The sequence below is a fragment of the Neodiprion fabricii genome, chromosome 7 (assembly GCF_021155785.1).
Source record: "Neodiprion fabricii isolate iyNeoFabr1 chromosome 7, iyNeoFabr1.1, whole genome shotgun sequence".
Taxonomy (NCBI): Eukaryota; Metazoa; Arthropoda; class Insecta; order Hymenoptera; family Diprionidae; genus Neodiprion; species Neodiprion fabricii.
Genome location: NC_060245.1, coordinates 20572958 through 20583425, shown reverse-complemented (window position 1 = coordinate 20583425; position 10468 = coordinate 20572958). Strand labels below are relative to the sequence as shown.

General features: G+C 42.8%; 1 protein-coding gene across 16 annotated transcripts in view; it reads right to left on the bottom strand.

Moving 5' to 3' along the window:
* Window positions 1–467: 467 nt before the first annotated feature.
* The window catches only part of LOC124186244, a 183365-nt gene continuing 173364 nt past the window's right edge, over window positions 468–10468 (bottom strand). For 12 of the 16 annotated variants that reach the window (XM_046577775.1, XM_046577778.1, XM_046577777.1 and 9 more), the window contains 6 exons: window positions 9861–9992; window positions 9071–9192; window positions 7302–7844; window positions 5991–6571; window positions 4431–4482; window positions 468–3511 (listed from right to left, as the gene is read on the bottom strand). In XM_046577775.1, coding sequence (XP_046433731.1) covers window positions 3329–3511; window positions 4431–4482; window positions 5991–6571; window positions 7302–7844; window positions 9071–9192; window positions 9861–9992 — 1613 coding nt within the window. In that variant the 3' untranslated portion in view covers window positions 468–3328. Of the gene's footprint in view, window positions 3512–4430; window positions 4483–5765; window positions 6572–6880; window positions 6936–7301; window positions 7845–9070; window positions 9193–9860; window positions 9993–10468 lie in introns of those variants that run through there. The other 4 variants (XM_046577782.1, XM_046577793.1, XM_046577791.1 and 1 more) reach the window with 3 other exon arrangements.

Genomic DNA, 10468 nt, shown 5'->3' with positions numbered 1-10468 from the left:
ATTTTTCCACTCCCGATCCGATATTTTTCTTAAATTTTTTTTTTGTCGACGGAGGTGTCAAGAAAAATGATCTTTTCTCACGTGAAAATCGCGATGTTATTCAATACGCTATGAAAAATTATATGTTAGTGTTTGGCACGCGTACATTTTACATTTACATAATAGTTAGTTTATTTATGGACTTACACTTTGCTACGCACGCTTCTCAGTTTCGTTATAGCCTTTTATATTATATGAGAAACGTTTGAATGTGTGTTGGGGTAAGACTTCTGAGTGGGCGCGTAAATATGACCGACACATCGATCGCAAAAAAAAAAAAAAAAATTGAAAAAAAAACTATGACAATTGATAATTATCGTGACAAGAATAAATAAACTAAATTGGTGAAAATAAAAAAGAACATAACGACTGTATATAATACATATTTATACGTATAACACATGTACAAAAACAAATTATCCATTTTCAAAGCAACCAAGATTGTTTTTTTTTTTTTTTCGTTCTAGATTCCCATTTTTTTTTTTTCCTTCTAACAATGTTAATAATGACAACAAGCATTCAAATATAAATGCAGCGTATGGCAAGATGAAGGATCCGTCGTTCGGCAAGTATCTGGGCGGATTCAATGAACCTAGATCTTTGAGTCCCCGAAATTACTCACCGAACAAGGCAATCCATTTTTTTTAATAACAAAAATTACATGAGCGTATAATTTTTATAGGCTCAATACATCGTTTATATTCATGATTGTGTGTGTGTTTTAGGTGTTTTACAATCTTATTGATATGAGTATTTTTTTCTTTTCTTCCTTTACATTCGGTTTTACAATGAGAGTAGATCAATAACAAGAGACACGTCTGGTAATTTGTAAATTTATTTGCTCGTTTAACGACCGGTTTTACAATACGAACAAAAAAAAAATTCACAAAGTCATTTTCCAAAACGAACGAATGAAAATCCAGAAGTAACGCAATCGAGCGAAATATATTCAAGTGAGTCAATTTGCTTAAATGTATAATAATAACAATGGATACCGTCAACTATAAATTTGAAAATTTGTCCGGCGATGAGAAAAACGAATGATTGTTTTTTTTTTTTTTTTTTTTTATCTACGAAACGTGTTAATTATACGTAGATTATTAAACGATATCGAAAATATATCACGCCGGTCCTTGTAATGGCTGCCTTGATTGCGAGAGCCAGCCCTCTTTAATCGTAATAGCATTTCGTTGTTGAACGCCGCCCCTCGATAGACGACGATGCATTTTCCTTGTTAAACAACACCCTGGCTAAGCCCTCTAACAAGTACGAATAATAGTCACGGTAACGTGATAGAATATCTAATGCGACAACGATTTTTATATTCGTTATTTTTATTTCTCGTTTATTCGTTTTTCTTTTTTTTTGTTTTCTTTCCTTGTTTTTCTTTCTATTCATTTTTGGTATTCTAATTTTTATTTTATACTTTACCCTGTTTACAACCGGCGAATAGATAGAAGAGTACACAGTAAGTATAATAATCGATATAGCGCATATGAGAGCTTTGATAAATAACTAAGATATTCATCGCGTCTGTTATAAGAGAAAATATAATATTTAACGCAGCATACACGCAAGACTCGACATTTCTCATTATCGCAGATAAAATGAATTCCAATTAATTCAATCGAGTTATACGCCTATATACAGCTAATCCGTAACGTTTTTATTACTCACCTTCGTTTCATGGACGGAAGATCACAACAACAAGAACAACAACGAGAGATTAATAAATATGCCAAAATTATTAAATGGTATTATAAATTTGTTTTTTTCTTCTCTCTCTCTCTCTCTCATCATCTTCCAAATTAATGAGGGGCTCGTTTCGAGGATAAAAATGTGATGGAAGGATTTTTTTTTTTTTACCTTTTTCCTTCGCCTTATTAAAGAAATTGCGAATCTGATTCCTATAACAATTAATAACAGGAAATAAAAGCACGGTTTCCGTTCTTATCCTATACACGCAATTTTATAAATTTCATTTTCTCCTTCCTTTCTTCAACTCTCGTATAACATAATGTAATGTTATATTCGTCAAGATATGTCGAGACTTGCCGCAGAGCGCATGCTGTTTGAATTGGCAAAGAGGGGCGGGCGTCACGTGTCAATTTGATATTTTGCTTTGCTTGTTTTCTCCTCATTTCTTTTCCATTTTCTCTTGTCTCTTTTTTCAAATATAATGTACCTATCAATATGTAATGTAACAATTCTTATATTACATATATGTATATATATATATATATATATATATATATATATATATATCGCTGATCGTCTGATGACGATTAACCGATATATTATAATTAGGATAATTAATATATTAATGTAACAATGATACATAAACGTTTTTTTTTTCTTTTAATTTCTATAATCGTCGTTACATGTGACCTCCGTAGATTTCTTCTTAACCTCGCGACTTAATTTCAATGACAAGTATGATGAGCGGTAGGGGTGTGGTGGGGGGGGGGGGGGGGCAGCAAGGGGATCGATTATTTAATGCTTTTGATATTCGTATCAACGCCTACGTACGTTGCGTAAGTACGTCACGCGTGTAATTATTAATTAAGTCGTTAAAATATCACGAATTCTGTACAATATATAAGTTCTAAATTTAATCGTTCATTATTATTATTATTATTATTATTATTATTATTATTTAATATTAATATTAATATCATTGTTATTTCTTTCTTTCTTTGTGCACACAATATGTTTATATACACGCGCTTATTATGTATACATGTATAGGGTATGGATAGGCTATTCGCATATTGATGTTATTATTACCATTCTATTTCAAGATATTATAATATTTATAGCCAGTGTTTATCTAACGATATTCTACCAGTTCACCGAGCAAAAGCTGCAGGGCATGATTCATGGGCAGCTCTCATGAGTTTGAAAAACGGGCAAAGGGTTTCTTTTTTTCAAATCAATAAACGATCGTGAAAAGATGATGGAACTTTAGTAAAAACTCTGGCGACCCGATCTTTGTATAATCGTTTTTTTCTTTTCTACGAATTTTTCTTTTTCCAACTGTACTCTTCGCGCGTGCCACGGTATCGGGGTTTTTTTATTATACATAGAGAGAAGGTACGTTAGTTGATCCCATATACATATATATAATATGATGCGTGCCTCCATATTGCGCGAATCGAGACATTGACTCGTCACGGTACATAAATAAATATATATGTATGTACAATAGGCATCTTCATACCGGTCTTCGTATTCCTCGTTGAAATCCCCATCACTCCCTTGATCCTTGATCCTGAAGACTTCAAAATCGTTACAGAAGCTCCTCGTTGTCCTGATTGTGTAGAGGACCGTACATCGAAGGACGCTGCTGGAGCTGTTGGGGCTGTTTCTGTTTCTGGAGGAGAGCGATGCTGGCAGCTTTGTAGTTTATAGGCCCGTAGGAACGATAGTCTACATCGGCGTAGTCCAAGTCCGAGAACTCCGGTCTGTAGGGCTGGATTTTTCACGAAGATGGAGAAAAAAAAAGAAGAGAATAACAGTCATTTGGATTGTCTTGAATTTTCCCCGTAGCACAGAGGCCAATATTTATATAAATCAGGGATAAATTTTCTCTCGTAGTATATACATCATAGTATCGTAAGAAAAATTATTGCACAAGAGACACACATACGTACATATAGACGCACATAAAGCGTAAAATGGTAAATAAAATGGGCGGCCTAACTCTCGGCAAGGATATTACAGTTAATGATGGCATGACAGCGGACATATTTTACCTGATCAGTGAACACTGTAAGAGAGAGTGTTGAGAAAAATGATGAAATATTATAATTATCGATTGTCCAATGGTTCTGCTGATCGTTAAGCGGCGGCAAACTTCAACGGAACAAATAGCGAAGAAAAGCGAAGCTCACACTTGGCTGTTGCCAGTTTATAGACGTTTAATGGACCCGCGGGTTTCCAAACTGAGTATGGACGTGCGACTCGATTGCTTTATGTGTGGGAAACTCGACTGTTAAGTTATTGCTTGTACGTATGGATTCAGTGGGATGAGTGCTGGCGTAGCGTATTACAGGCAATTATGACCAGTGATGGTGCACTTTCTGCAGTAGGTTCATGAGAAACTACTGAATTACGTAACGTACTGTATATTCATACGTTATATATGTGCGAAATAACGTGCGGTTAGCCCAAAAGCCTCGGGAACACAACGCAGCTATGCAGCACAACGAGTTAATCCGATTGCTACAAATAGCGAGAATAGTACAATGTCTCGGTTGTATGTTTGTAATAAGAGGTATAACAAATGAATAATGCAGTATGACAGTTGGCTAGGATGGATAAAAAGAGAGAGATAGAGATAAAAAAATAAATAAAAAATTACGTAGTAATGATAGGATTTACCTAATTACCGAAGAATTTCTTCTAGAAAATGTAGGTATCGCTCTTTGCCTTCGGGCCCTCCTACGAACAAACAGTGAAACACAATGGTCATTGTTGTGCGTACGATGGTGGCTGCGGGACGGTGGATGGTGTATACCTACATTGTGTCTTATATGCATGAACGGGTATTTGTAGAAGGTATACGAGACACAAAGTGCGCGTAAGCATGTGAGATCGGCATGCCTACGACTTAACAAACTTGTGTGCAGGCCGAGCCCGTATGGCGTAAAATTCTAATAGATGGCCGGACCATTGTGCGGGACAATGACAGCGGCTTTGTATCGGGGCTTTTGAGCATAACTCTCCTCTTGGTGTCGTGTTCGCGCGTACGCTACGCCTGCGAGGGATCCGGGTTCGGAAGTGGAACGCGTGATTTCAAACGGCGAGGTCCGAAGGAAGATGGGCGAGAGGGATGAATTTCGGGAATGGAAGAGAACGACGCATAATCGCACGGTGAAAGACCGACTCGACGAGTCTTGGAAAGTGAAGAGACAACTCGAGATAATGAGAGGGTCAAAGACGCGGAAAATCGAGGAACAACCACTGACCTTGAACTTTAGGCATACTTGGAGGTCCCCGAACGCGGCTTCTGGCTAGGACGATAGTGCAGACTGAAGGGCAGCGGGGCCGCCTGAAGAATTGCAGGGTGGGTAACACCACTGAACCATACTACGATTGGAATGCGCGATTCCGTAAGAGAGAGGGTATCGTGTAGGTATACCAAGAGTAGTAACGACAGAGATTCTAAAATACTCCTTGGAGTTGTGTGCATAGATATAACAGAAAAGGCATGGATATAGATTGAGGTACTAGAAGTGAATCCGAATTACCAAGTGTCGAAGCTCAGATTGGCCATTATTATGAAACGTCAAGTTTTGAAGTATAGATGTACCTAATGGTCAATACTCCGAACGGTCAAAACACCGAATAAGTTGAAGATCCAAAGGGTCAAAACTCCAAACGTTACTAACCTTCGTACATACATGGAGTTGCAACCATTCGAAATTTCGACCATCGGAAATTCTACCCTTCTGAACTTGACGTTTCGGAATCGTTTGCTACGCGGAAATTTGGCCATTCGAACTAGCGAGAGTCAATGTAAAGGTCAGTCGAAATATTGACATTTTGTTATCTTTACTCGCACCCGTATCACCACTTTCATCTATCTCTCTCGGCACATCGATTTTAGACCAGTGCGCGTTCCAATTTTACAAAGGTTCAGTGATGTTGACGGGGAGCGGAGGGTACCGGGAGTGCAGAGAGGCGGCAAAATGGCCGCAAGCGGATCGCGATGCCGTACCTACCTTCAGACGTCGATCTCCTGACCGACGTCTCGGAACTGGAGTTCAGGGTACTGGGTTGCGGGCGGCGCGGACGGTGACCGAGTCTGGGGTTCCCTGGAGGCGGTCGAGTGCCTCTTGGTTTTGGCGGGCTTGCCATTGGCCTTATTGTTCTTGCTACGCCCGCGAGCGGATGGATTTGGGTGATGATGATCAGCGTACCGAAGACTACTGTTACTATTTGAGTACCTATCAACGACTTCTCGCTCCCTGTGCTCCCGGGGGACTCCCTCGTAGGACGGGTAGTCCAGGGGGCACTCGGTGATAGAGTCCTCGTAGTAATGGGGGTAGGATATCTTGTAGGTACCCTCCCTGCTCCCGCTACCGCTCCGAGGCTCCTGCGATATCTGGTTGAAACCCGTCTCCCGGGAGAAGGTGTAAGGCGACTCGGTCCTTCGGGGGTCCTGTCGCCTTTGCTGTTGCTGCTGCTGCTGCTGTTGCTTCTGCTTACGGTCGTTGCCGTGCTTCCGGTATTTCCGACGCTCGTGCCGGCGTCCCCCTTGCCGTGGTTGGTGGTCGTGCACCAGGTCCATCTCCATGTCCCCGTGGATCAGGGCGCGTGGAAACGAATGACGGTGATTCAGGTGCACCGAGTTCGTAGTCGTCGTTGTCTGCATGGGACTGGGACTCACTACTGACGAGTGGTGAAGGCTACGCGTTAGTGGAAGGGTTAGTTGGTTCGAGCTGCTGCTGGCCACTGGGTAGCCGTACTGCTGCAGCTCTTGCTCGTGCTGCTGGTAGTGTTCTTGGTAGTTGTATAGGTTGGCGGTCTGGAACAGGCACGGTTAGTTCTTCGAGCGGACATTCAGATTGTTAGTAATAGGTGGGGAGAAACGAGTTACGGTTTGGGGGTAATTCGCTACGTTAGTGTCAGTGTTAGTTATAAAGGGGAGCAGACGTTTCTTTGACAACGACGCGTGAAGGACCGAGACAATTACACGTCTTGTCTTCAAGGAGACAGATGTTGCGGGCAGTCAACAGAGTGCTGGCGAGAGTGATTGGCTTTAGAGCTAAACGGCGAGACTAGCCCGGGCAACTGCTGTTAGTGTGGTGTCTGTGTCCCTTAAACCAAAACTTACTTGCGGCATGGCCGACATGCACGAGGGCGGTCGCTATATAGATGCCCGAGTCCAGCTTGACAGGGAAAACATACGATATCCAATTAGAAGTTGGAGAAGGGCGTATGGCGTGTAGCTGGGAACAACTGGGCCTCGGCGGTCTCCCTTGTCTCGGGATTTTCGAGGGCTCTGGGTGGTGCATTCTGGGTGATCGGGGTACAGTGCGAGCGTCTACGAGTGCGTATTGTTCATGCGGATGAGTGTCCTTGAGCTCTCGCCGGTAGCCGCGACGTTCTTACAAGGTCGAACGAGACCAACTTCTCATTGAATTTCCTTCACCGACTGGACAAGGGCAATTTTTCTCTCATAGATTAAGGAACGTCACGACCTTGGCGAGCACGCCGAGGAAATCATGCGAGTGAATTAGCGGCTGGCGACAAACCTTGACGTTTTTAGTTGCCGAGTTTTGTGGAAAAACAGGTGGAGGAACGTTTTGGTAAGTGTGTTGCGAGGGGTCTGTGACACGTCTTGTCCTTGGCGCTGGAACGGGAGGTGCGACGGTTTTCGAATCCTCGTTCGAAACGGTGGCGAAGGCTGTGATATGAGCGTCCGTAATTTCTTCGACGGGCCCAGACTTGTGCAGGCAATTCTTCCGAATAGGAACAGCGTAGAGCTGGTAGTTATGATGGGTGTTTTGATGCCGTCTGCACAATCGGAGCGAGTAGAACTGCGCGTGTTTGTGCTTTCTTCGGCGTGGTTTGAGCGAGTTGTACTTTGGCTCGGGCGAGTTGCTCCTCGGCATGTTGTGCGGACTGTAGTGAGGGCCTAAATGACTTCTGGTCGATCCGTATCCGGAACTTCCGCCGCAAATACTCGTCGAACGACTCGGTGGCCGACTTGCCGGCCTCGAGGAAGCCGGCGATGACGTGGTCGAGTGCAATGTGCCATGCAAAGGCGAAGATCGGGCAAACTTAGGAGAAATCAACTAAAACACATCGGGCGCAAAAGAGCATGCGCGCTAAGGTTATCGGGCGTAGTGAAGCTGCGACCTTGGCACTGATCAAAGCCGTCTTCGAGGATCATAGCTGAGGATTCAGCGTTATCTCGATCCCCGAAGAAGGCCTTTATGTCAGACCATCACATCGAACGGCGATCGAGGTTTTTGCTACACGACGACAATTACAAGCATTCCGGGAACATCGCATACTCACCAGATTCTGATCACTGGGTTAAGCGAAGCTACGTGTCAGTCGCGATGCGCTCCGGCTTTCGGTTGGGATTGGGAAAAAAATTATCTCATTCTTTGATCTCCTCGTATTGGGACTCGGAGGATTTTCATCCCGGTAGGAAGCAATCGGCGGAATTCACGGCGGTGGAAGAGCCCGTTGGAAGGGTAGGATATTAACATTAACGGGCTATGGTGCGCGGTCTTATACGGATGGTGAGCGACCCTCGCTCCACCAATCTCGCAGTCCTTGTAATACGATTATTCCGCGCTTGCCGGCTCCCGGAATCGGAGACTGTCGAATGTCTGAAGGTGGTTGAAGCGGTGAACTGGGCGAGGGCATTTCCATCTCTGCGTTTCCTTCCATATCACGTCTCTCAAATTGATTCGGGTCGCGAGGTAGATAATTGTAATATATCTAGCGTTAATAGCACTGGATTCTATTATCACTGCCGACGGAGTTAAATTGAGTCATTAGGACTTGAGCGACGGTTCCTCGGCTCCGACGAATCGGAGATCATTTGAAGAAATTATTCTCACCAACCGCTTTCCACATCGCGACGCTGTTAAGTGGCTCATAATTATTTCCGCGTCATTTCCTATACGTAGTAAATCTCCGATACGAAATTTCCCGTCAAAGCTCATCCTCGATAAATATTGGATGACTGATTCTTTGCGGATCACGCCTTAGAGGATTTCATCTATTTTTTACCTTTTTACAAAGTATCGCGTGATGAGGAATTCGACGCTTAAAAAAAAGCACAACGAATTAACGAACTCCCAGTGAAAAGCCGGCGGTTTCACGACTGACACTTGGCTGGCTGACTGGCTGGCTGTTTAAAGCGTAACAATTAAAGCTCCCGAAACGGCACGAATGACACGTACGTCGCGTCGGATAATTGCCGCTCGGCAAATAGACGAGGCACGATAAATGAACTTGAGTGACATTTACTGTGAACGATCGGTAGACGTTAAAGAGGACAAACCTTGTTCGGAGGTGTCTGTATTCCGTGGAAGGGTAGGTTCTCGTAAAAAGTCTTCATTTCCGGATCCGGCAGACCCTCCGAGACGCTGCCGACGTGGTTATTATTCGCTGCTTGAGTTGGATCTGTAATTATGAAAGAAAGACAAGGTCTCATGATTCGGAAAATCATTGCGATATTGGTGATACAGAGGAGATCAATGAAAAACAAACAACAAAGAAAATCATTTTTGAAATAATTGTGCTAATGTAAAGTTCTTTATTTCTTCGTATCATCGGTGTTGAAATTTCTGAACACTTTTGCGTATAACGAAAAAGAAGAAGAGAAAAAAAATATATATAAGTAAATTATAAATGGGATGAAAATTTGACGACGCTATTTGTGATGCGGTGGTGTTCGGCGAATCGATCGAAAGCTAGCATTCGAAGCTTTCGGTAAGCCTTGGTGCTGCATGCCGCAATGACAGCGTGGTGTTTATCGATCAGCACGACTAACAATCTGACATTCGCATATTTATTTATATATATGTGATATATATAGTGTTATCAATTTGTATAAACCGTGTGAACCTAACATGACAGGGAAGCCGCAACGCCCGAGGTGCACGAAAGGGACTCGAAGATAACGAACTCAAGCTTCTTCGTCTTCGTCCCTTCGGTGTTCCACGACGTGCGCCGAGGCGTAGCATCACGCGTGTTGTCTATGAGTCTACGACCTATGGAGGGCCTTATGTGTGTAAGGTTGTGTCGTAAAAAAAGTGTGCATATATAAACATGATAAGCGGGTACTTTACCTGCTCCAGGCTTCTTACGCTTGCGAGATACGCTGGCCTCGTAATTCGGGCATGTCGTTCCCGACAACGACGTCACCGCCACCTCGCACGAGACCCGTTGACGTGGTGGTACTATTCTCTTGTAAGTCACGGCTAAAGGAAACACATAACACGAATACTGTCACAACACGTAAAGCTCTCACCATGCGCATTCCGCTGCTAGCTTTGCCCACTCCGCTACGAGACCTTATTCCTTTATACACGCTACAACAAATTCTTATCCGTCCTTTTTCGCCGCTTGTCGCTCATGCCCACAGTGGCGTGAATTCTCACCGTCCTGGTGCGGAATTGTTCTTTTTCTTTCCGGTACATGATTGATCTCACGTTTTGTGATATTTCAACTACAAAAACTTTTTTGAAATAGTTCTTTGTACGTATTTTCTAGACCGTTTAACGTTAATATAAAATTTCTTCAGTATCGGTGAATCAGTCTGTGATGACAAATTTTAATCTGCTGTTTTATAAAACACTATATACGTGATCTTGTGCACCTTTGTATTGAAGTCAAGAACTTCGCAAAGCTTTAAATGAACTCTCATGGTTTTAACTGACTAGACTTCAATCGATGC